General features: G+C 46.3%; 1 protein-coding gene across 6 annotated transcripts in view; it reads right to left on the bottom strand.

Moving 5' to 3' along the window:
* Positions 1-300: 300 nt before the first annotated feature.
* The window catches only part of Tango2 (transport and golgi organization 2 homolog), a 38,908-nt gene continuing 12,280 nt past the window's right edge, over positions 301-26,928 (bottom strand). For 4 of the 6 annotated variants that reach the window (XM_013362519.4, XM_005334548.5, XM_078038760.1 and 1 more), the window contains 8 exons: positions 19,750-19,844; positions 16,884-16,972; positions 12,516-12,635; positions 11,733-11,847; positions 9,364-9,434; positions 3,382-3,535; positions 2,082-2,186; positions 301-1,410 (listed from right to left, as the gene is read on the bottom strand). In XM_013362519.4, coding sequence (XP_013217973.1) covers positions 1,290-1,410; positions 2,082-2,186; positions 3,382-3,535; positions 9,364-9,434; positions 11,733-11,847; positions 12,516-12,635; positions 16,884-16,972; positions 19,750-19,805 — 831 coding nt within the window. In that variant the 5' untranslated portion in view covers positions 19,806-19,844 and the 3' untranslated portion in view covers positions 301-1,289. The remainder of the gene's footprint in view (positions 1,411-2,081; positions 2,187-3,381; positions 3,536-9,363; positions 9,435-11,732; positions 11,848-12,515; positions 12,636-16,883; positions 16,973-19,749; positions 19,845-26,928) is intronic. The other 2 variants (XM_040291081.2, XM_040291082.2) reach the window with 2 other exon arrangements.

Below are 26,928 nucleotides of genomic sequence, written 5' to 3' on the forward strand. Positions count from 1 at the left end.
TCTATTTGTCCTCTGGCCCTCAACTCCACCATTTCCATGCCTCTCCCTCCAAGGGCTCCTCCTAATGAATCCCTGGTGTTAGGTGACTCATCCAGTAATCAGCACCTGGGTCCCATATATATGAGTGGGTCTCTTGCACCCTGGCTTCTACCCATAGACAGATAGCCTGACCCAGAGGCCTCCATTACAGTGTTGAGGAGGTTGTGACAAAAGGAGGCAGAAAGAGCCTCATATGGGTATTGGTGCCACCACAGGAGTTCCTGTCACCACCATCACACAAAGGAAGGATCTTGAAACCCATTTACTCACCACAACTTCAAAGCTTTATTATCAACAGCTCACATTCAAGTTCAGGTTCCTGTAAAGTTTGATGTACCAAGAAGGGAGACAGCAAAGGCTAGCTAAGTTCCCTTGCTGAGATGGGCCTTCCCAGAACCCATAACACCCACCTGGGTAAGTAGTGGCCTGAAAGCCCCTGGCATACATACAACCATCCGGCACCATGGACCTGACCATGCAGGACCCTTGGTGCACAAAAGACCACCCAGCATATGTGGGGCCACATCTCTCATTCAAGACTGTCCAATGCATACAGGACTCTCTGGCATATGCAGAACCACTGGATCTCTAATGAGGCTGAGCTTCTATTGTAAAAGTGAGTTTTTCTCTGGTCCTCCTTGTATATGATTCCAAATATGGCCCATATCCTCTCAGGAACAGGTATGGTTGTTGGGAAGTAAAGCACAGTGGTGCCCTATGCACCACTTAAACACCATTTAAGGCACCATTTAAATAAAAGCCTACTCTTGACATTTGACCAGAGCAAAGAGCCATTGGCTACAAGTGTAAGGTAAAAGGTTCTCTTCTGCCTGCTTGGCATGCATATGTGTGTGTATACTCTTGAGTATGTGTTCAAATATGTATACACGTGCAATTTTGTGTGCATGTGTGTGCCTCTGCACATGGGGGTGTGTATGTGTGTGAGCATGTGCCCTACACATGTATGTGTGCCTTTACATGTGGACAAGGTAGACCCAAGTATAGTCACACACATATGGTACACCTGGTTCTGTCCTAGACCTGGCATCAGAATCTCTCACTCCCCATTGGCATAAAGGCAGACCCTAAGCTGGATACAACACAAGAATAGGTAACAAACAAATTAGACATCTCTGAGAATGTTGGCCAAGTCACGAGCAGTGTAGTATGGTCATGGAAGTTTCCTGTCCACACTGGCCTTCAAGGTAGGGCCTCCCAAGAGCCTGCTGGCCATATCCAGCAGTGGGAGATTAGCTCTGTAACATGAACTCGTAGGTGTTGGTCTCCCAGCAGGAGGGGTCCTTGTTCAGCATGCTGCGCTCGGTGAAGGTCACGTGACCATCTGCGTCCACAAGGATGATGGTGTTGGTTCTGAAAAACAGTGTTCACCCTGTATCCCTAGGCTCCAGTCCTACCTGTCAAAGGCACAGCTGGTGCCAGACCTGAGGCAGGAGGCAGGAAGAGGCAAATTCACCAGGTGTGGGGTCTGTGCTGGGCACTTGGTTCCAGCTTTGTGGTAGGTCACAAATGAGTAGCAATCCCAGTCTTGAGGATACAGAGAAGCTTGTCAGAGGCATCTGGGCCTCTTGACCAAGCCTGCATGCCCAGACTGGGTGAGTCCTGTCACCTCTAGTCTGAAACACCCCCAGCCTTCCCTGCCTTCCCTCTGCAGGAAGAGCCCCACCTGCCTGCCCAAAACTTTCACAGGGTGGCCCTAAGGGGGCCTGACCCCAAGGGGGCAGCCCAATGGCCCCATCTAGAAGACGGCTGAAGACTGGGGGACCTCAAGCCCTGATCTACAGAGCCCCTGGGAATTGATGCTCATTTATGTTATGCATGGCCCTTAACTGTGGAGTCTGCTTGCCCCTGTAGCCCAGTCTATACAGGGCAAAGGCTTTGAATTTACTCAGTTAGGGAAATAGCCTGGTCCTAGCTAGCTATGGAACATAAGGAAGCTCAGTTTCTTTATCCTTCCTCCAGCCTGGGAAGTGGGAGACTAGGGTAGGAAGGTGATGCACTTGGCATCCCCAGCCCCTCCATACCTGGTTCCATAGTTGGGGCAGCGCACACATACAGCTGCATACTTGCTCAGTATGGGCTGCACATACTCTTGGCCCTGGTCTTCAATGGCTGGGTCTGGCAGCTGTCTGGAAGGACAGAGGGGGAAAAGGTCATCATTCCCTCTGCTGCCTGTCCATGGTCCTGTATGGCCAGCTGGACTAACCTAAAGTGCTAACAGCTTTCAGGTTCCTAATGAGCTCCCTGGGCTTAGAAAGCAACTGGGGAGAACCACAAGTGTTGGTTTATTCCCTTTCATGCTCAATGCGTCACATCTTTTGTCTACTCATCTATTTATGACTCCATCACTGAAACCCAGGCAGCCAGATAGCATATATATTCTCTTACTGCCCCAGAAGAGCCTTTACAAGCAGCTTTTCATGACAGGAGTCCACTCAAGCATTGAGACTTGCCAGCCACCACAAGGGGCACTAGAGCTACAGCAATCAATAAGAGCAGCCAGGGCCTATCATGGCTCTGTCCAGGATGACACACTGACTAATGACTATGTGGTCTTAGAGCTGAGCAGAGGGCTGGGCCAGCACAGCTCCCCCAAGGGAGTGGTGATGCTGAGGCTAAAGGGTAATGTTATGGTTCAGAGGCCTTGAGGCAGTTGTGGGAGGGCAGGGAGAAAAGAACGGGAGACAGACTATGAGGTGTCCTCTGAAGGTCCACTGGGGGAAGTGAGACCAACAGGGTACACAAGTGAATGCTGGGTTGTCTAGGCAGGAAATGGTATGTGTGGCAGTGGGAGGGACATATGGGACTACACGCAGAACAAAATCCAGGTTGATGAGCACCAGGATCCCTGCTGGGACAGCTAAGCCCTAGGTGTCCAGTATCTGAGGGTGCCCTGTGCAGAGGCCTATGGGCAAGGAATATGGTGGGGGAGCTCCCCTGCCCCCAGGCACAGGCATGTCTGTGCCCAGTGTTCAACCCCAAAGTCACTAGAAAGACAGCATGTGGGAAGCTCTATCTATATCCCCTCTCACATAGAAGAGAACCTCTAGCTGCTCTGGCCTCAGGCCAGCCTACATCAGATCTCTATGAGCACTGAGCCTCCCAGCCCACATGACCCTGACTTCCCCATCTCTCATCATCAAAGGCCCCTACCAGAAATCAAGGAGAACAGTGGGGGAGTAGCAGAGGGGCCAAGGACAGCATATTTTTCAGGTTTCCTGCAGTTAGAAGCCAGCCCTGGTTACTTTCATAGGCCTTTAGAGTAGCAGAGCCTGCCTTCTTCTTTGCCTCTTCTGGTCACTCCAGAAGAATCTGCCCACTTACGCCTCCTCATTGTTGAGCACATCCAGGAGCTGGGTAACAAGAGCATCCTTGGGGAGCACATGGCTCTGCTCCACAACCTCTAGGAAGAGCTTCTTGCCAAAGCACAGCTTCCTCCAGGGTGTCTCCAGCAGTGCATTGCTCAGTCCATAGGTCCCTGCAAGGAAGAGACCAGCTTAGCCATGCAGAGGTCCAGCTATGTGATTTCAAGGTAAACTTCTGACACCTACTGGTCCACCCAACACAAGACGTTAGGGATAACCAAGTGTGGTGGCACATGCCTGTAATCCCAGCAGCTCAAGAGGCTGAGTCAGGAAGACCCCCAGTTCAAAGCCAGCCTCAGCAATTTAGTGAGGCCCTAAGCAACTTAGCAAGAACTTATCTCAAAATAAAAGAGCTAGAAATGTGGCTCAGTGGTTAAACATCCCTGGTATCCCCCAAAAAAACAAAATGGCAGAGGTATAGCAGATGATAGCAAAATTGAACCAGACTGCATCACTTTGGCACTCTCTGGGCTCATACCTGATCCATATCTATGGTAAGGGGTACAGAACCCAAGGCAGGGCAGAGGCAAGTTGCAACCTCTAGATTCCACAAAGTACAGATATCTAGGGGACAAGATGGACGGACTAATATGAAATAAAAAACTTGAACTCTAATAGGCATCCATTTCTAAGGTATGGTATGAGGGTTATCTGCAAAAATCAAGGGTGGAACAACCACCAACCCAAGGGCAGGAGGGTACCCACCATGATAGGTCCTGACTCATGAGGAGATAGGAAGTCCTAGCCAGTGGACACACAGACAGTATACATATCCATTATACAGAGCCCACCTCTGTATACTGACTGGGTTCCTGCTAAGGGAGCAGGTGTGGACTCATTGCAAGGACTCTGAGCTGCAGTTTCTCAGAACAAGGAAGTTCTAAAGTGGACAGAAGGTGTGACCAAAAGAGAAAGGGTTTCTCATGTCATAAAAGTTAAAGACACACATTTGAAGGGAGAAACCCCTCAGAGCTGCTTCTCCAGAGGTCCAGGGGGCCACGTAGCACACAGCTCTGCATCCTGGTTGAGGCACCAAAGAAGCAGAGTCTGAAGCAGCTCCAGTTCCAGTCAAGTCCAGGAAGATTGCCCTGGACTCTGCTGGAGCCCCCATAGTCAAGTTGCCAGTCCCTGATGTCATTGTGGTTTTTTCCTTCAGGAACTGGGAAGACAATTTAATATTGGTGCTAGGAAATTAGGAAGCCACAGGCAAAGACTGGAGTTTGATCCCACCAGACATTGTACACAAAACTAACTCAAATTGGACCAAAGACATAAATGAAAGAGGTACAACTATAAACCCTTAGAAGAAAACATGAGATGAAAGCTTCATAACCTTAGATCAAGCAATGACTTATTAAATAAGACAGCAAAAACATAAACAGAAGAAAAAAATAGTGGGCTTCATCCAAACTTAGAACTTTGTGCTTCAAAAGAAACCAAGAAAGTAAAAAAGAAAATCCATGAAATGGGGAAGAAATTTTGCAAATCAGATCTCTTGTTGCATTGGTAGAATAAAGAAATCCTACAACTCAAAAAGAAAATCTAGGGCTGGGACTGTAGCTCAAGTGATAAAGTGCTTGCCTTGCATGTGTGAGGCACTGGGCTCAATCCTTAGCACCATGTAAAAATAAATAAAAGATATTGTGTGTCCATCTACAACTAATATATATATATAAAAGAAAACCTATTCATTCATTCTGAGGATTGAACCCAGGGGCACTTTCCCATTAAGCCACATCCTCAGCCCTTTTTTTTTATTTTGAGACAGGGTCTCACTAGATTAGGGCCTCACTAAGTTGCTGGGCTTTGAACTTGGGATCCTCCTGCCTCAACCTCCTGAGTTATTGGGATTATAGGCATGCACTACCACACTGGGCAGAGAACCAAATTTTAAAATGAGCAAAGACCTGAATAAACATTTCTTGGCAGAAAAAGTGGCTAACAAGTACATGAAAATATGTTCAACATCCATAGCCACCAGACAAATGTAATAAAAACCACAAGAAGATGCCCCTTCATACCCATTAAGATAGCTACAATCTAAAAGATAGAAGATAGAGTTGGAATGTAACATAGCAGTAGAACACTTGCCTGATGTGTTGAAGCCATGGGTTCAATTCCCAGCATCATATGCACACACCCAAAGACAGAAGACTGGGGAATGTAGCTCATTGGTACATGTGCTTAGCAAGCACAAGGCCTGGATTCAATCCCAGTACCCACTCCTCCCCCACTGCAAAAATAAATAAATAACAAGGATTGGTGAGGATTCAGAGAAACTGAGACCCTTGTACACTGCTGTTAGAAATGTAAAATGGGAGGCTGGGGTTGTAGCTCAGCAGTAGAGCGCTCACCTAGCAAGAGCGAGGCCCTGGGTTCAATCCTCAGCACCACATAAAAATAAATAAAATAAAGGTATTGTGTCTATCTACAACTAAAACATATTAACAACAAAAAAATGTAAAATGGTGCAGATGCTTTGGAAAATAATTTGGAAGCTCCTCAAAAGGCTAACAAAGTTACCATATGATCCAGCCATTCCACTCCTAGGTGTTTTTATGTGTGTCTGTACTGTTTCACCACAAGCGAGGTGAAAACATGTCCACACAAAAACTTAATAAATGTTCATGGCAGCATTATTCATAATAGCCGAAAGTATTCATTAATGGCTGAATAGAGAAACAAAATATATAACCATAGAGTATTACTCAGCCTTAAAAAAGGGATGGGCTTGTGGCTCAGCAGTAGAGTGCTCGCCTAACACATGCAAGGCCCTAGGTTCAATCCTCAACACCACATACAAACAAATAAATAAATAAAGGTATTGTGTCCAACTACAACTAAAAATAAATATTTTTTAAAAAAAGAATCAACAAGCTGATTCAGGCTACAAGATGAATATTGAAAACATTAAGCTAAGCGAAAGAATTCAGAAGTCAGTTCCCAAGACCACACAGTACATGATTCCATCTGTATGAAATGTTCATAATGAGCAAGTCCATAGAGACAGCAGATTAAAAGTTGCCAGGAGCTGGGCACAGTGGCACACGCCTATAATCCCAGCAGCTAGGGAGGCTGAGACAGGAAGATTGTGAGTTCAAAGCCAGCCTCAGCAACAGCGAGGTGCTATGCAACTCAGTGAGACCCTATTTCTAAATAAAATACAAAATAGGGGGGATGTATTTCAGTGGTTGACGCCCCTGATTTCAATACCCAGCACCAAAAAAAAAAGTTGCCAAGGTACAGACATGGTAGCCCACACCTGTAATCCCAGTGACTCAGAAGGCTGAGGCAAGGTGATCTCAAGTTTGAGGCCAATCAGGGCAAACTTAATGAGACTCTGTCTCAAAATAAAAACTAAAAAGGGCTGGGGTTGTAGTTCTGTGGTACAGTCTCCCCTGGATTCAATCTCTAGTACCAAAGAGAAAAATAAAAGGTTGCCAGGGGCTGGGAAGCAAGGGGGAAGGGGGAGTATATGCTAATGAATGTGAGACTTTCTTTGGGATATGATGAAAAGATTCTGGAATTAGACGTAGTGACAGTTGAGTAATTTGGTGCATTTACTAAAACCCATTGAATATAATATACTTTAAATGGGTGAACTATACAGCATGTGAGCCATATCTCAATAAAACTGTTATATTAAAAAAATGGTAACTGGGCCTTGAGCCTCTCTCTTGCTCAGCCCACTCCACTGTACCTTACAGAGTGCTACTTCCACCTTCATCAAATCTGTACTTTGTCTATTAAAAAAAAAAAAAAGTCGTTGCTAGGATGTACTAAGTATAGTTCAGTGGTAAGATTGTGTACTTTTGTGTACTTAGGAGCTTTTGTGTACTTAGAGCAATTGACTAGCACATGTGGGGCACTGTGTTTGATCCTCGGCACCACATAAAAATAAAATAAAGTAAGAATGTGTACTTAGCAGGCATGAGGTATTGGGTTCAATTCCTAAAAAAGTAAAAGAAGGAACATAGATCAGGTGGGGGCAGATACAGGGATAAAAACAGGAGGTGGGGGGCTGGGGATATAGCTCAGGTGGTAGAGTGCTTGTCTAGCATGCACAAGGCCCTGAGTTCAATCCCTAGCACCACCAAAAAAAAAAAAAAAAAAAAAAGATACATGAAAGAATTTCTACCAAAAATGACTTAGCAGAAAATAAGTGTCTCTAGAAAGGGGGTCTCAAGCACTGAGAACAGAAAGCTTCTATCTGCTTCCCAAAGGCCTCTGGGCCAATGTTTAAAATGAGGAGTGGACCTATCTCTGTCCTTTGATATTTTAGTTTCCAATTCTCTCCTGCACAGTCACTGGCTCAGGGCAGCCCCAACAATATGTGAAAGGAGAGACTCCAGGGTACAAACCCACCTCACCACATACCCAAACCCCAAGAAGTCTGAACTTATGGGGAGACACTGAGGCAAGAAGAATGGTAAGAACTGTCCCAAGGGAAGCCAGAATGATTCTTCCCAAACCCAGGATCTCTGAGCATAATGTCCCCCTGTTCCTTGCTGTTGGTTATATATCACCCAACTCTTGGGAGCTTGGCCAGCCCTGCTTTGGATCCCTATGGCTCTAAGGTGGGAGCTGGGGTCCTGCTATAGCTCCAGAGCACCTTGTGGTAACTGGGCCAGCATGAGGAATAGGTGCCAGCATAAATGTGCACCATTAACCCCCAGTGGGAAGGAAGGACCTGTGTCCTGCGACCTCACTTGGTGACTGGTGCCAACTGCAGAGAAAATCCCTGTGTCCTGAGGACATAAAAACTATACTACAAAAGAAAACTGCCTCAAAGAGGCAGGGATGAGGGTGATACCAAGGATGTTGACACTCTTCCCGTTGGCTGGGTCATCTGATATGAGCCAACAGCTCAGATATAGGGACCAGAGTGGGTGTCTGAGTTCTATACTCCTAAGATGTCACCAGTGAGAACAGGCCTCAAGCAGCAAGCTGGGGAGGGAGGAAGCAGGCCTGAAGGCAGGGTTTTGGTCCCAGGAATTTTGTTTACCTGGTATACTGTGCTAGACCCCATTTGTGCTATTTCCCAGGGGTTCCTGCTCTGTCCTGAAGACTCAGACCTCCTCCCAAAAGTGGTTTATACTGGGGAAGGCAATGTAATACTCTCTGCTCAGATTGTGGGGACGGGTGCTGACAGAGGAGGCTTTCAGGAAATCATAACACCTAAAGAAGAAGGGAATAGAAGGGAAGAGCAGCAGAAGGCACAGCCTGGGAAAAGGTGTAGCTGGAGGGAGGGGATGGTCCAGCACTCTGGGGTACAGGGGGAGGCAGACAGGTGATGAGAGAGACAAGTCTCTGAGAACATGAGCCAGCATGTGGCCAGATACAAGAGGTATGCATTTGTGACAAGTTAGCATGTGGTGCTTGTGCATGGGGAAGAGGTCAAGGGGAAGAGCCTGGGTGGAGCCTAAAGGATCTAAGGCAAGGGGCTGGGGATGTGGCTCAAGCGGTAGCGCGCTCGCCTGGCATGTGTGCGGCCCGGGTTCGATCCTCAGCACCACATACCAACAAAGATGTTGTGTCTGCCGAGAACTAAAAAATAAATATTAAAAATTCTCTCTCTATCACTCTCTCCCTCCTCTCTCACTCTCTCTTTAAAAAAAAAAAAAAAAAAAAAGGATCTAAGGCAAGATGAGGCTACGAGGTGGGGCTGGTGATGGGGCTATAAAGTGGGGTTGGGGGTCACCAGCTGGGCTTTGGGGCTAAGATGGGAAGTCCAGAGCAAGTGCAGTCTTAGTCTATAGGAAAAGCCCATGAAAGGCAGTAGGGAGGGTATAAGGCTCTCTTGTGGCAGATCATTAGGCATCAAGTGGCCAAAAAAGTCCCAGGAAAGTGCTGCAACAGGGTCCTGGTCTCTGAAAAGTATAGGTTATCCTCTTCATTAGGAGCAGCCCCCTTCTCCGTCAGACTCCCAGAACAGACTCACCTGGTGTCAGGACAATGGGCTCAGGCCTCCCCCGGTTTCCATAGTAGCAAACCAAGTCTCCTTTTGTTGTACTGTAGATAGAGGGAGGGGAGAAGAAGGTAAGATGGGAGCCACAGGGTATCCTGCCCCCACATTGCGCAGTTTGATCTCATGGCCCTATTCCCAGAGCCCCAGTGGGAGCCAACACAAAAACAATGGTCCACTTTAGCCAGGCTAGGATACTGGAAGCCAGAATCATGGAGACCCTGGCTCCTTCTAACATCACAGGTACATTCCTGGCTCACCTTGGGGACCACCAGCCTAGGAGGCACATCAAAGCATGGCTGAATGCCACATAGCATAGGCATGTGGTGATAATATCAGAGTTGGGCCCCACCCCAACAAACACCCGAACACTCCAGGGGGCCAAGGCCCCCACCTCCACAATTGATGCCAATCTGTTCCTAGGCAGTTGGTCTCAGGGCAACATAGACTTCTCAACAAAGTGCCATACGAAAACATATTTTTGTATACCGACTACAGATTTTAAAAATAGTTTAAACTGCTCCACAGCTAAAGATATCCCAGTTCCTCAATACTGCAGTAAGTCTTTCTGCTGGAACTTGGAATACCTTTTTTGCAAACTAAAGAGGGACTCCCCTGTGATCCCAGCTACTTGAAAGGTTTAGACAGGAGGATTGCAAGTTTAAGGCCCACCTAGGCAACTAACCTAGACCCTGTCTCAAATAAATAAATAGGGATTCTTTATAACCTGTGAGACATCTTCCCAAGACAAAAAGCTGAACAAGGAGACCCTTGTCTTCAATACAGACAAATGCAGAGTAAGGGGCAGATGTTGAGTACTAGAGACCTTCCCTTCCTCCCTCACTCTCCAACCACCCTCCAGTCCACACAGGCATCTAGAACCCCTAGCCTGTGCTCACATTTCTTTTACATTCTTCCTCACTACAATCCTTGGCAATTTCCTCAAAATGTTTGGCTAATGACTTCAGAGATTTTATTTTCTGGCAAAAGTTCTTTTAAATTTTTTGCCTATGGGCCTATAGAAATAAATACTGGAACTAATGCCAGTGTCACCAGAGGCCAGGCAAAAGGAGGGCCTGACCTAGAACAGGTCTTGGTTTCCTCATTAGCACCCACCAACAGGGCTGCTTTCCTGGCACCATCTTCCATCTGACCACAGGATGCTCTTCTGGCCACTGTCAAACTTCTTGGGTGGTGTTGGGATAGCAGGCCCCTGAACCAGGAACCAGGACAGCTTATCAGGCTCCCAAAGATATAGGCCCTCACTTTCCACAACTGCAGGAGCCACCATCTCACATTTGACCATACATCCATTCAGAGGATAACTCCCTTGTTCCCTGGACACTCAACACAGCTGCTGAACACCCAGTCCCACTAGCATCATAGTTGCTAGTCTGGTTTCTTAGGGCTGGGTCAGATAAGCATGAAACTACTGACAGTGGTAACCAAGTATGGAGAGCATAGACAGCACATGGACTTAGTCTTCAGGAACTAAAGTCAGCAGAAAGGAGAATTCTTGGCAGCAAATTCATAATCAGCCTCTATCCTGGGCCTTCCTCCTATGGGTTATTACAGCTTGCTCAACCTCCACACTGAGTCTGTCTAGCCATGTGGTACAGAGATGAGGCAAAGAATGCCACATGAAATGGATGCTCAAAGGAATAGAAGCCTAGGTCTTAAGAGCCCAGAGGTCCATTGACTCCCCCTCACAGAAGGAGGCAGCTCAGGATGGGCACCTGAACATGGGCTATCCAAAGGATACTAATGGCTTCCCTCACTATCTGTACTGGAGGAAGCCCCTAGGCTAATAGCATTCACTGGCTTCTTTGGCTTCAGAGAAGGGAGGAAGAAGACCCAGGAGAGGACAGGGAAGCATAGGAAGGATGCTCCCTTCACTAAAAGGCAAAACATACAAAACCTCTCCAGTTCCTATGGCTACGTCTCTAATATGAGAGTCATCTGGGAGCATAGTATTTGATTAGGGCTGTCATAGGCTGCACTGTGAAACCTGCTTATGGGAAGTGAGGAGGAACCTAGCCAGGCTTCTCCAAACAGGCTGCCCTTCACAGTCCTACACTGCCAGGTTCCCACCTCAGTTCTCTGGAGTCAGGAAGCAAGAAGCCTCACACTGTCACAGGAAGCCCTAGGCTATGTTCTTAGTTCCCAAGTTGATGGGTCTGAAACAGGTAGGTCCTCAGGATGCCTGCCAAGCCAACCGGAAACAACATCTTAGGAAAGGCTGCCAAGCTGACTGGTGGAGTTGAACCCTGCTTTCCAATGATCTGTAGACCTGGCCCTCAAGGCAGTGCTGGGTAGCATGGCTGTCCCCCTACTGGTAGACCCACCTCAAATCAGCTGCTATGAGGTTGAAGCCATTGTATAGGTGGCCCTCTGTGGAGACCTTCTTCAGGTAGGACAAGCTGTCCATATCAGTGGTCAGAAAGTGGGCCACAAGTTCACCTATAGGCAGGGGATACACATGGCTGAGGAAAACAGGGTAAACCCTTCTTCCTGGGAATACAGGAGTGAGGCCCCTTCAGGAGGATGCAGGAAGGAAAAGGGTCCCACTAGAGCCACACCTCATTGACTGTACTGCCACTGAGATTGACACCAAGAAATCTGACTTTTTTCAGTTAAAAAAAGTTTTCCCCATTATGCCTCCATAGAGAAATTCAGCATAAAAGGAGAAAATTTCACTGGGAACATATTTATGTGTGCTCTTGGGGCAGACATATGCTCTGCAACATTCAAGAGGCTGACACAGTGATTAAGAGTGACATTTTGGTGTTTTGTTTTTAACCAGTGTTAGAGATTAAATCCAGGGCCTCACACATGCTAGCAAAGTGCTCTGGCATGAGCTATATCCCCAGCCCCTTAGCGTGACACTTTGGGAAGTAATATGCTTGGAGCTCACTCACTGAGATAAACAAGTCTCAGGTGACTCCCATGGTGACTCCTCTCCTGTCTCTGCCACATGGCCCAGAAGCAGATCAAGGTGGGTGAGGTATATCAGAATAAGCCCTTATAACATGACTCCCAACTGTCTTGATAGTCCCTAGCCCACCCACCTTACCTGCTATGCCTTGGCTCTGCCCTGCCTAGGTCCCATTCTACCCTATCCAACTTACCTCTGCCACGGGCCTCTGGATCCTGTTGTGGCTGCAGGTAGTTAGTGAGTGCCCCCAGCTTCCCCTGTGTGCTGATGCCCAACCATGTGCCTCCTTCTTTGCCTTCTTCCATGTCAAGCCCTGTAGCAGGTAGCAGGCAACAGTGTTACCACCAGCAATACTCACCATGAAGGGCATCAACCCATTCTGGTCTCCCTCCTGGTCCCTGTCTCCTAGGAAACAAACTCCTTTGCTCCATGAGGACACACAGCAATGCACAGCTTGGTCTAACAGCCTAGCCTATTGAATGGGCTCTAACTCTGCAAGGTGAGGCAGCCCCTGAGGATACAAGAGGTGCAGATGATACAGATTAACATGGGCACCAACTACACCCATCATGACACCAACAGAGGGCCCTGAAATCAGGTAGTCCCTTTGTGACTTCTACAGAACACACCTCATGCTTGAACCAGTTTTGGAAGTCACTTCCATGCAGAAACCAGGCCAGGCTGCCTCATCTACTGGAAACTGGCACAGGCCCAGTCAGTGGTCAGTCCTACATGGGCTACCACACCATACCACAAGGTCTACTAGGCCCTTAAAAACAGGCATTGGGGTGAGCGAGTGGGCTCAGTGGTAAAATGCTTGCCTAGCATGCAGGAGGCCCTGGGTTAGACCTCCAGCACCTGCTACAAAAAACAAAAAGAGTCACAGGAGGGGGAGCCTTGCTAGACTAGAGGATCATTTTCCTAAGTCACTAAAATGTCATTTTTATAACAAAGATCAATTATAACAGAAAAAGAAATAAAATGTAAACATGGAAAGGAAGAAGCAAAACTGTCTTTATTTGTAGATGACAAGATTATATACTAAGAAAATCTAAAAGCAATACCCAAAACAATCTACTAGAGCCAGTAAGTAAACATGAGCAAGAATTAGAAAAAGAGGGTTGGGGTTGTGGCTCAGCAATAGAGCACTCGCCTAGCACCTGTGAGTAGCTGGGCTCGATCCTCAGCACCACCAATAAATAAATAAATAAATAAATAAATAAATATATACATACATACATACATAGATACATATATATACAAATTATTAAAAAAAAGAATTAGAGGGCTGGGGTTGTGGCTTAGAGGTAGAGCGCTAGACTAGCATGTGTGAGGCACTGGGTTCGATCCTCAGCACCACATAAAAATAAAGATATTGTATCCACCTATAATTAAAAAATAATTAGAAAAAGAAATTTTAAATATACCATTGACAACAGTGTTAACAAAACGCTTAGTATGATTTTTAAAATAGTTAGGAAAACATTTAATGAAAAACACATGACGGGCTGGGGATGTGGCTCAAGTGGTAGCACACTTGCCTGGCTTGCGTGCGGCCCGGTTCGATCCTCAGCACCACATACAAACAAAGATGTTGTGTCCACCGATAACTAAAAATAAATTTTAAAACTATCTCTCTCTCTCTCTCTCTCTCTCTAAAAAAAACAAAAAACAAAAAACATGACACCTAAAGATAGAAAGCCAGAGAACACTGCAGAAGGAAGTCAAGCTGACCAAGGAGAAGTGTGCCATCTTGTATGCCAAATGGAAGACCCAACTTCTTCCCCAACTGGCCCATGAACACCATCCCTATCAAAATCCCCTCAGGTTTTTTTTAATTACACGGAGATTGGCAAGCTAATAAAATGTTTATGGACATGTGAAGGAACTGGAATTGCCCAAACAGTCCTGAAAAAGAACAAAGCTGGAGAACTCAACTTTAAGACTCACTATAAAGGACTAAATTGTTGTTGTTGTTTTGAGATTGGAGTGTCACTATGTTGCCCATACTGGTCTTGAACTTCTGGGTTCAAGTGATCCTCCTACCTAAGCCTCCTTAGTAGCTGAGAATACAGGCGTTTGCCACTGCACTTGGCTCAAAAGGACATTTTGAGATATTGTGGTACTGGCATCAAGAGAGACACACAGATCAATGGGATACAAATATATTCAACTGACTTACAACCAAGATGCTAACAGGTAAAAGAGTATCCATTTTAACAAATGATGCTGGAACAACCAGAGAGATGGAAGGGAGATGACCCTCAACCCTTATTTTATACAATGTATAAAAATTAATTTGAGATAAATCATAAACCAAAGCATACATCTCAAAATCGAAAGGCGAAACAGAGGGAGCAAAATAGGAAAACATTTCATGACCTAATGGAGGCAAAGATTTCTCAAATACAACACAAAAAGAAGAAACCATAAAAGAGTAGATAAAATGCATTTTGCTAAAATCTACTCACCAAAAGAAATCATTCAAGAAATGAGTAAGCAATACATTTATCAACAAAGGATGCACATCCAGAATGCATAAAGAAATCCTACAAACTAATAATTTTTTTAAAAAAGAGAGAGAGAATTTTAATATTTATTTTTTAGTTTTCGGTGGACACAACATCTTTGTTTGTATGTGGTGCTGAGGATCGAACCCAGGCCGCACGCATGCCAGGTGAGCACGCTACCGCTTGAGCCACATCCCCAGCCCAAACTAATAATTTTTAAATGAACAGCTTGCTCAGCGCAGTGGTGCATGCCTGTAATCCCAGCAGCTCGGGAGGCTGAGGCGAGAGGATCATGAGTTCAAAGCCAGCCTCAGCCCTGTCTCTAATAACATAAAATAGGGCTGGGGATGTGGCTCAGTGATTGAGTGCCCTGAGTTCAATCCCTGGTACCAAAAAAAAAAAAGAACAGCTTTCCTATCTAACCAAGCAACAGGATCCAGATTTTCTCTCCCAATTAGAACAATCAAAAATTAAAATATGTGAATAAAGGAGTTTTGAGATAAAGGAGGTGAGAGACAAGAAGCAAATGAGATGAGTTCCATGACTGGAAAGTCCCCAGGCTCCAGCAAAGGGGAGGTGGGGGTGGGGGGCGGCCAGGAAGAGATCAGCAGACTCCCTGAGCTGAGGGCAGAGACTGAGAGTTGGGGGATACAGAGGCAGCCAGAGTTCATCAAAAGAAGATCAGAGAGGAGAGCCACACAGAGAACACCAGAGTTCTAATCAGTGCACAAATTATCTGAAACAACCAGAAAGATTAGACCTGGACAGTACTTACACATAATACCACTCCTAGAAGTCAGATTAGAAAAAACATGTAATAATTAGCCCTGAACAGGCTACACAGTTCCAAACCTATAAATCTTAAGCAGAAGACCTGAAAAGACCAAAATGGCATCTATTTATTTGTTTGATTGGATTGAACCCAGGGGCATTTTACCACTGAGCAACATCCTCCGCCCTTTTTATTTTGAGATAGGGTCTCCCTAGGCTTCTGAATTTGGCCTCAAACTTAAAATTTTCCTGCCTCAGCCTACTGAGTATATGGGATTTCAAGTGTGTGCCACTACACCCTGCTTAAACTATGTTTCTTTTTTCCCCCCAATACTAAGGATTGAACCCAGGAGCACCTACATTCCCAGCTCTCTTTTTTTTTTTTTTTTTTTTTTTTTGAGGAAGAGTCTCACTAAGTTGACCAGGATGTCCTCACACTTGTGATCATACTGCCTCAGCCTCCTAATTCACTGGGATCAATAGGCATGTATCCAGCCTCAACATGGTTCTTGTAATAACTTACCTAATCCAAAACAAAACTCAATTATAACATTTTTTAAATTAATTATTATTTTTATTTGTTCTACTTAGTTGTACATGACAGCAAATGCATTTCAATTCATGGTTCACAAATGGAGTGCAACATTTCAATTCTCTGGTTGTACAAGATGTAGAGATGCATCATCCATGCAATCAATGATAATGTTTCAGGGCTGGTGTTGTGGTTAGTGGTAGAGAGAGCTTACTTAACATGTGAGAGGTACTGGGTTCAATTCTCATCACCACATCCAAATAAATGAATAAAATAAAGGTATATCAACATCTAAAAAATTATTTTAAAAAAGATATTTCTAGTAATACAAAATGTGCCCCACCCAAGCCTTTGCTCCACCAATTCAGCCCATCTTCCCTTCCCTGCAGCAAGAGAAGATAAGTAGAAACAATAATGCAGACACAAACATACGTATGTGCATGCACACACAATTAGGATGCCTCAGAAGTGATATAGTTCCTACATGTAGTGTGACTACTTACTTCTTCAAGGGGTCACAGGGTATGTAAAACCACAAGGACACTGGGTGGTGCTCAATGCTGAGGCTGGATAACTCAATGCTGACCCAGATCCCAAGGTTCACCATATCCTTGCACACATTTGGTACTTACACTTGGAAGCAAGGATATTATTAGGATCATTCTGTGACTTGCACTTTCATGACACCCCAGAAGCCTGAGTGGGGCCATGCTGAATGGCTATCTACCAGGTGTGAAATAAGACTTACCACTGAGGATCTCATTGTTAGTCCCCCAGAAGCCTGCCAACTTGGATGGTCTGTGGTAGAACTCATCCCTGTTGGCTGCCAGAATGAACCTAGGAGAAAAAAGTATGACTGGCCATCTCGGATTGAAACAGAAAATCCACATTCTCTCTCTCTTTTGTGCTGGGGATTGAGCTCAGGTCCTTGCACTTGCCTAGCATGTACTCTACCAATAAACTACACCCCCAGCTTCTCTTGCTAATATATAAAATTTATAGGAGTAGCAATAAGGATAAGACCTAAAGATGATAGAAACCCTTCAGTCCTTGCCAAACCAACAACAGACAAAAGTATAGAGGCTTCAGGTAGCGCCTAGGGAGATTGCACTAAGAGCCCCTACCCAAGAAACAGACATGTCCTGGGCAAAGACGTAAGACTACCTGGCTTAGTGCTAAGAGACTGGTCTGCCAGGGCTCATGGGACACCTTTGTTCCATACTACACAGAGTCCCTGCCCACCCCAAAAGGTCCCAGCCAGTGGCAGGACCAGGTGCTGGGCAAGTGAGGATCAGGAATGGAATCATCAAGAACATCCTGGGGGCCTAGATTAGAGAATGGGGAACCATCCCTTCTTCTGACCATCTGTCCCATTCCTTGAGAATACCTACAGAAAGCCTGTAGGCTTCCTGGAATGTAAGCATGCATGAAAGGGAACTTGAAGACATATGCTGAATGTCAGCAGCCCTCTGAGGGCTGCTCCATCCTATTTTATAGTGAGTTTCTTTGGCAGGAGGGGTCAGGTCTGGCCAGGGACTGTGCATTTCCCTCGAACCTTCTGGGTCTCCTACAGAAGCCTCACCATCTTCAGGGCACCCCATGTGGCCCCTCTCTATCCCATCCACATAGCTGGTTCCAGGGCTGCATCAGGTATGTGCCACCCAGGGTGAGGAGGGAATGGTCTGTCCACTGTCCCTGATATAAGAATCAGCCATTCACAATATGCTGCTGGGAGGGGGAGGAATTAAATGAACTCTAGATAGGGCAAAGGGGAAAAGGGAAGGGAGGGGGCATAGGAATAGGAACGATGGAGGAATGTGATGGTCATCATTACCCTAAGTACATGTAAGAAGACACAAAGGATGTGACTCTACGTTGTGTACAACCAGAGATATGAAAAATAGTGCTCTATATGTGGAATATGAATTGTAATGCATTCTGTTGTCATATATTAACAAATAAAAATTTTTAAAAAAAAAGAATCAGCCATATACAAAATAACCCTCTGCACTTTCAACTGCCAAGTTTCAACCTAGATTCCAGCCTACATCTCCTACCACATTTCCTCTGTCCCTCTAGTCAGAGGTGTCCCCAACCTCTGCAGCAGAGGCAGCAGCAGTGCCCACCTTTCCTGGCCCCAGGGCCATCCTGACTGACACCATTCTAACAGGCATCATGTCTGTCCCTGGACCTGTATAGGTCAGTCCTGCCTTCAGCTGTGCTTGAGCAGTGATTAGGAGGAGGTCCCTGAGTGGGAGGAGAAAGATAAGCTACAGTAAAGATACACTAGGGACTGGGTTGAAGCCCCTATGGTCCCTGTGGGGGTAGAAGTCAATTTCCACAAGGTCCTATTCAAGTGTTCTCTCTTTTAAAAAGAATGTTTCTTCTCTTTTCTCACCTCCAAGATCTCTGAGGGTGAGTGGGAGATGGGGTAGTAGGGAGGCCCCTGCTGGATAAAACCAGCCCTCCCGAGGAGAGGATAATAAACTCCACAGTCCAAAGCTAGGGGGAGGCTGTTGTCTTTGGGTACCAATTCTTACATAAGGTTACAGGGAAGGAAAAAAATAATAACAATAAGGAAATGAAAAGCTTATTAAAGCAGTCTTCGACCTTAAGATGTTCAACTGCCTATTTTTCAATAGGAATGTATTTGCCTAATAATTCAGGAACATTAATTTATAGGTTATTTTACCATAGGAGACACTGTTTAGCTGAATTGCCAGAGATTTGCCTTGCCTGGGATTTCATTAAATACATAATTCAGAAAGAAATGAGTGTGATGACTACCTACTCTGATGCCTAGAGCCCTAGATAAGAGGAGAAAGTAATTCCCTCAGTCAATACTTGAGACTGCAATGCAGATGAAAGTTCATCTATGCCAATGTTCAGGGTCTGAATGATAAAACATGGTGAAGGGCTGTGCATCACATGACAAATCATCCACTGGTTTGGTTCTGTTCCATTAACTGAAACCACTGATTATCCATCACCACCAAGCACCCTTCACACAGCTGGGGTAAGTGAGCATATGCAACATCGGGGAGATGAAAGGGTACATTGTTGGGGGGAGATGAGTGTGTGCAACATCAGGGGGATGTGTCTATGCAAGGTCTAGGGTGAGTCTGCGGGAAGGTATGTGTATCATGGTAGGGTGAGTCTGTGACCATTTGGGGCTGGGTCAGTCACCATCTGAGGGGTGGTATGGCAGCAGGTAGCAGGTGCTGTGATCCATTGATCAGGGCCTCAGTGATAACCCCACAGAAGTTACCATGAGGAGTGACAGTCTAGGTTGTAGGCAACAAAGGACTTCAGCATGTAAGTGTAAAAAGCATCTTTTTAAAAGATGGTGGTTATGTGATAGTATGACCATGTTATCTTGGTTTTCTATGATAGATATCAAATTACTACAAACACAGTGATTTGGTTTTTTTTTGTTTGTTTGTTTGTTTGCTTTTAAGGTACTAGAGATTAAACCCAGGACTCAGCCATCCAGGGCTCAGTCTACATGCCCACTGATCTGCTCTCACCCCTCCTGCATGTGGTGCACAGGACTGGGAGAGAACCAGCCAGGCATCCCAGACCCAGCAATGAAAGTCGCAGAGCCAGAGTGTTACCTGTATGCATTTTTGGAAACAGGGTGAGGATCAAACTTAAAGAAGATGATGCACATGGGTTGCGAGGGATGGCTTTGCAACAGGTTCAATGAGGTCTGCAGGAAAAGGAAAATAATAAGTTGAATAAATGACTGATGATAGAATAGCCTCACTGAACTTACAACAGCCTAGAACAGAAATGCCAGCAAGCAGGGCTGAACGGGCAAAAATCACATGCTTGCTGGCACTGCATAAACATCTGTCTTCACCTGTGCACTCATCAGCATAGTCACTCTCTATCACAGTTACCCATGATGTTCACAGGCCCTGGACACACCACATGGGGGTGGTGAGTGGGTGTGGAGGGAATGGCAACAGTGAGACTAGGAACCACGCATGTAGCTAGGGCCAGCAGGTAGCATACCCTCCCCTGAAATGGTACCAAATCCTCTTCACAAGTAACCAAGGGAGGCACTTTCATCTCAGCCCATGGCACCTTAAGGCAGGACACTACACCCCCACTCACCTGGGATGCTCTGCAGCATATGTCCCTGGCAGGCCTTCATCCAGCTCATGCCCACCACCCCATAGGACACAGGAGCCCTGGACAACCACATCAGCAGGCAGGGACATGTGCTGGCAATGTGCACACACACCTAGGTGTTGGGCAAGCATGGATTAAGTGCCCACTCCCTTGCCACACAGACCCCAGACCCTGTGCCTGGGAGCCCTTGGAGCCAAGCAAGCATTTTCCCACAACCAAATTGAAAACAGATTAGATATTAATGCCACCAACATGTAAAAGTGACTCAAAGGTCCCTGAAGACTATACATGTGCAATGATTCAGTGATATAGCTTCAGGCAGAGCTAATGTCTGCAGCCAAGACATGGAACAACCAAGAAGCTGTTTTAATACTAAGGGAGCCAAACATATTCTTCCCAAAAAAGTCTAACAAACCGGTATGCATATGGATATTCCGTGTATATACAGAGGTGAGTCTGCTGAGGTATGTAAGTGCATGAATAAGTCTTTGTGTGTTTCTTTGTACACATGTGTTATGGTTTGGATCTGAAATGTCCCCCAAAGGCCAAGTGCTAAGGTTTAATTTCCAGCTTGTGGTGCTATTAGGAGATAGTGCAACCTTTAAGAGGTGGGGCCTAACTGGAGAAAGTAGGATACTAGTTATGAACTTTGGAAGCGTATATTTGTCCCTTATCACTGAGCTACCATGAGGTAAGCAACTCTGTTCTACCACATCCTCTCCACTATGATGCTCTGCCTCACCACGTGCCCAGAAACCAACCACAATCTTAATCCATGAAACATAATAAATCTTTCCTCCTGGGCTGGGGATGTGGCTCAAGCGGTATTGTGCTCGCCTGGCATGCATGCAGCCAGGGTTCAATCCTCAGAACCACATAACAAATAAAGATGTTGTGTCCGCCGAAAAGTAAAAAAATAAACATTAAAATTTAAAAAAAAATTCTTTCCTCCTTTGATTTTCACAGGTATTTTGTCATAGTGACAGAAAGCCAACTAATATATGTACTTGTGTGCACATATACATGTATGTACACATGTGTACATACGAATAGCATCTGTATATACCTGCATTTGTGAGCATATGAATATTTCAAGGAGGCCACTGAGCTCCCCAAGCACATTAGCAGAAGATACCCTAGAGGTCGGAGTGCCTTATCTTGGTTAACCCTTGGTTGGGGAGTGTCATGCCATATCTTGGGGAACCCTAGGAGTCAGGGAGGACGGTGCTATATCTTGGAACACCATCGAGGGTAAAGAGGGTCCCTACAGTGGCTTTGGTCCCAGATGTTAAGCATATGGTACCCACTAGAGCTTGGGTTCCTCCTCAAGAGGCAGCATACCTATAAAGTGGGTATCCAGGCCCTTGCTAGGGTAGGAGACCAAGGTTACTCAAGTGAGGTGTTCCAGACCCAGCCCATTCTGTCTCCAAGTCTCAACAGTTCATAAGCACTCCTGCTCCTCTGCCCAAGGTCTTAGAGCAGGCACACAGGGCATCATCCTGGGTAAAGACCCCCAAAGCCTCCCTATTGGTGTGTAAGCAGCAAGCATGAGCTGGGGAAGGCTCTTGGTTCACTGTTTCAGGCCAGGAACTCCCAACAATGGCCACAGCCAGCCTCTTAAAAAAGAGGCCTCACTGAAACCTCCCCCTCTGAAATGGTGCGATGACTCCAAATTCTTGGGAATCTGACATAACAACTTTTCAGACTCTGCATCTCAGCACAAAACAAAGGCATTTCCACTGCACCAACCCTGCTATCAAAGCCAGAGCTGGCACCATGGGAATAGCAGGGGCTTTGGTCATAGCCTTCAGTGAACACCTGGGTTGACAGCCATGGGGACACTGCCAAGTTCACAGCCCTTCTCTTAGACAATGTCATGATGTCTCCTGCTCACTGGTCAATTCTAGAAGTCAGGGGAGAGGCACAAGGGCTCCACTTTCCATCCACGAACTGCTACTTTCCCTGCCAGCTCCCACAGCTACACACTGGGACCACCAAGGACCCAGTCCCACCAGGCTCTGGAAAAAGCCCTCAGGATTCAGCTGAGGCTCAGAGCTCTCCAACCTGTGTTCCTCCACCTACATACACATCCTTCTCCCATGGTTTCTGCTCTGTTCCAGGGCCCTGCAGGCACAAAAGTTACTATGACCACTAGGGGCCAATATTCTGCCCTAGGAAGGAGCCAGTGGCTATGCAACCATCTGCAGAAGCTCAGGGTGCTGGGAGACATTCAGCCATTGTAAATGGGCTGCTAGTCACTGCCTTTCACAGGACACTGAGCCAAAGAGATGCCAAACATGAAGGTTCCTATACAGAATGAGGCCAGAGGTCAGGTGCAAACTGGATTCTCTCCCTGGGTGCCCTGGCAGTGCCCACTGAAGACCATCATCTCAGGGTAATGTAAGAATCCAGAACTGGTATGCAGGCTATTAGGCCAACATTCTTAGTAAAAAATACACCAAAGTGCTTGGGGAAAAATGGGTGTGGCAGTGCATGCTTGTAAACCCAGTGGCTCAGGAGCTGAGGCAGGAGGATCCTAAATTCAAAGCCTGCCTCAGCAACAACTTAGCTGAGGCCCTAAGCAACTTAGTGAGACCCTTGCTCAAAATGAAAAATAAAAAGGTCTCAGTGGTTAAGTGCCCCTGGGTAAAATCCTGGTACCAAAAAAAAAAAAAAAAAATCTTGAAAAAATATGAAAATATCTGAAAAGAAGCCAAGATCACCAAGGATTTGGAAAATATCTCAGAGAATATAGGGACCCAGAAAGGAAAGCAGGGCACAGTGGCTGTTTCTGGCTCAAAGCATCTGACAGGATAAACTAGGCTTAGGTTCTGGTAGCCTCATAGGAGAAGGGCACAGAAGACAAGGCTTAGGGTCCTTCATCAAGATAGGGAATCTAATTCCTAGAGGATCTTCCCCCAAATTAGATTCTCAAAGTAAATAAGATAAACACAGGTAAGTAAGGGTAAGCTACATCCACAGTCACACCCAGGGGCTCTGAGAACAATGTGCAAAAACGGGGGAAAGTCCTGATTCAGCCAGACTTCCATGGATTAGACTGAGGTTCATATTGAGGGTGCCCACAATTGGTAGATACCTGGATACAAACACCAGGAGTAAGGACCAGCAGAAAGGGATCCACACATATATCAGATCAAAAAACTCCAATTCCAGAAAAATAAAAGCAACTGAGAGGAATTGAGCCAGTAAACCAGAAAGTTTACAAAGCATTAAAGGAATTTTTAGAAAGTTCTTTCTGGGTGTGGTGGTGCATGTCTGTAATCCCAGTGGCTGGGAGACTAAGGCAGGAGGCAAGTTCAAATGCAGCCTCAGCAAAAGCGAGGCACTAAGCAACTCTGTGAGAGTCTTTAAATAAAATACAAAAAAAGTTCTTTAAAAATGAAAGCTATAAGCTATAGGAATATAGGAATCATAAGTCACAAGTTAAAGCTCAGCAGTGGACTTTTCTTACTTTTTCTTTTCTTTATTTTTCTTTATTTTATTTTTTGGTGTGAGGCATTGAACAACAGTGGATTATTCAAATAGGACATAACTGATGAGATGGATCAGCAGAATTATCCTTGGCAGTGCAAGGAGATAAGAAGCATATTGAGACTTAGAAAAGTCCTAGCTATCCCACCTCTCAGGTGCTGTGGATCCCAGTAACCACCACATGACCAGAAGACACAGTGCCCTCACCTAGAGGAGTTAATTTTTCCCTGACATGAGAACCTGCCAAGCTGAGGTCATGAGAGAAAGCCTGTTAGCCAATCCCTACCATAATCCCATTGGCTCAGTGCCCAGCAGCTGCCCAAGTCCAGTGATGATGAAGAGCTCTTGTAAGGACTGCCCACCAGGAACACACCATTCTATAGTATCAGAGAAGAAGAGTAGACCCTCAGTCCTGGTCTACTCTCTGACTGCAAGCCCCATTGCTGGGCAAGACTGCTGACAGGAGAAACCCTTGTCCATTGTCAGAAAGAAAGGGCCCTTGGTTCAGCTTTAGGTCTCTGCCATCCTAGCAGACCAGCCCTCGAGACAACAGTGATAAGGAGGGTTCCACTCTCCACAGGAAGTCAAATGATGGATCTCCAGGTAGCCTGGTGCTGGAGATGTTGGCGCAGAGCCCAGACGTGCAATCTTGATGAAGACGCAGTCATTGGGAGGGAAAGACCAGAGGAAAGCCAGCCCCTGGGGAGGGGACCATCAGGAACTGCCTTTCTCTCCAATCCCTCACCCCCCACTCAAGCCAGGCCCGCTGCCCACTGGACCCTCCCTCTTCCTTTCCCACTTCGCTCCCTCAGCATATCCACCTCCTTCACCTATGCCTCTATATATTCCATCAGCAAACTCTTTGGCAGGTTCCTGTGAACTCAATGTATCTTCCAGCCAGGCTCCCACCCACCAACCCCAAGCTCTGCTACTGACAAAGTCTTCCTTGACACCCTGCTCAATGGGCCACCTTCTCACTCCTGTGGACCTGCAGGCTCTGAGAGCAAGCCCTGGGTACAGATCCTGGCCTCCTAGTCATTGCATAGTGGGCAGGTACTCAGGGTAGGCAGGGAAGGTGGGCATACAGGCAGTTATAATCACCCTACAGGACAAACCCCATGGTATACTGATCACACTGTTGTGTACCTACATACTTCCCAAGGATATTTCCCACAGCTCTTTAGGAAAATCCATTGTGCCACAGGTGAGGCTAGCGCTCATCCTCAAGGACCTCATCTTAAAGGATACCTGCATTGTTCAGGAGAGGGTAGCATCCAGGGAAGAAATAAGCCTGGTTTTCCTGTTGATACCTCCACTCTCTGGCCCCAACTCTGGGTTCAACACATGGACTAAGAGGAATCTCTATAGGTCCTTGGCAGCCTCGTCAGGACCACACAAGATTTTAGGGCCTCTGAGGCCCAAATAGCCAGAGCTAGACCAAATAGCCAGAGCTAGACCACATCAAGAGCAGGTAAAGTAAGAAGCAAATAGGAGGACCAGGGATCTGACCAGGAGCCTCACCCAGGGGCTTTGGGAGCCCAACCTGGAAGCATCTGAGTATTTACAAGAAATCATGTCCTATGACAAGCACTTCCTGCCCCAGCAGAATGAGAACACAACACCAAGCTACACACACTGCCAACAGCAGTCAAATGGTCACACACACCCATTCTCTTCAGGTGTAAAAGATTCACCCTCTCTCATCCTCTCTCCTAGTCTCAAGTAACCACGATAACAGCCAGGTCATAGGAGAGGGGAGAGGGCCCCCAACAAAATGGTGCAGGTACCACACATACTGACCTGGAGGAGGCTAGCCCAGGATATCACAAGGCAGGGGAGGGTCAGCTAAAGAGTGCCATCCCCAGGCTTCAAGTTTCACAGGTGTAATCCCTCTCACTGACAGCTCTAGCAATATATCCAAGGTCATACACTGGGGATGTGGCAACATGGGCCTAGTGAGGTTCATGGAGAGGTGCCTGACAGCTTGAATTGGCATGAAGGAGTGATGAGTTGGCTATTCTAGAGTGAGTACACATGGGATGCTGGAGCAAAACAGGCCTCCTGGACTCTGCACTTGCTCCTGGCAACTACTTCCTTCCCAGTACCAGAACACCCCCAGTACTGGTTCTGTCCATCTGCAGATCCACAGACTATTTTGCCCAGTCATGTCACAGAAATTCCTAGAAGCTGGCATGCCACTTGTAGAGGTCCTGTCACCTCACTGATCTCCCTATGGCCAGGCTTCCAACCCTCCCCAAAGGAGGAGAAGCAGGGGTGACAGAGCAGCAGCCTTCCCCAGGTTATTATGGTGGTCACACTGACAGCACTGTCCTAAGGGCAACTGCCATGATACAAGGGTACAGGCCAGTCTTGTTCAGGCCCATAGGAATGAAAAGCTCAGATGTGTGGTCCAAGTTGAAGAAATGAGGCCATGTGGGTATTAGTCAGGAAAAGCCACATGCAAGAGCTGAGACTAGGGTCTACGAGTTGGCCAACATCCTGACACATGTCAAGATGCAAGAGCAGTGTGACATAGCACGGTGATGAGGTTCCCTCACCCCACACTCAAGCCAGGCCTGCTGCCCTCTGGACTCTCCATGAGCTCGGAAAGAGAAATGGCTCTCTTACCAGAAAGGCAAGAGAAGTGGCTCTCTTACCACTGTGTGGGGAAGCTTTCCACTTCATTCTCACTATGAACCTCAAATGGATCCTTACTGTGACCTAAGCTGCTCTGCAAAGAAAATCAGAGAGCTAAGCCCTATCAGCATGGCAGCTGGCTCCAGCAGTGGCCTAAACAGTGCACCCTGGAGTCTCCTTGACATAGCTTCCTTTTGATGCCATGTTCCACAACTCACACAGACTCTACTTTGCTGCACATGACTACCAGGCAATGTTTGTTAAACCAAGATGTCATCTAAAATGCCAACCCTGTGAGTTATAGGTCTTCTAAAAAAAAACTACCTGGAAAATTCTAAAAATGAACAGGGACCAGCATGAACTCCTGCTGAACACCAGAGGCTGTGGCCCTGGAAGTATGTTTTCTCTGAAAGCACTCAGCAAGGTCTGTGACTGTATCAAGGGTCTCCAACCCAGGGACTGTGATTCAGATAAGGCAGATACTTGAAGATGCAAGTGCATGAATGAAGCCAGAGTACCCACAACTC

The sequence above is a fragment of the Ictidomys tridecemlineatus genome, chromosome 2 (genome assembly GCF_052094955.1).
Source record: "Ictidomys tridecemlineatus isolate mIctTri1 chromosome 2, mIctTri1.hap1, whole genome shotgun sequence".
Taxonomy (NCBI): domain Eukaryota; kingdom Metazoa; phylum Chordata; class Mammalia; order Rodentia; family Sciuridae; genus Ictidomys; species Ictidomys tridecemlineatus.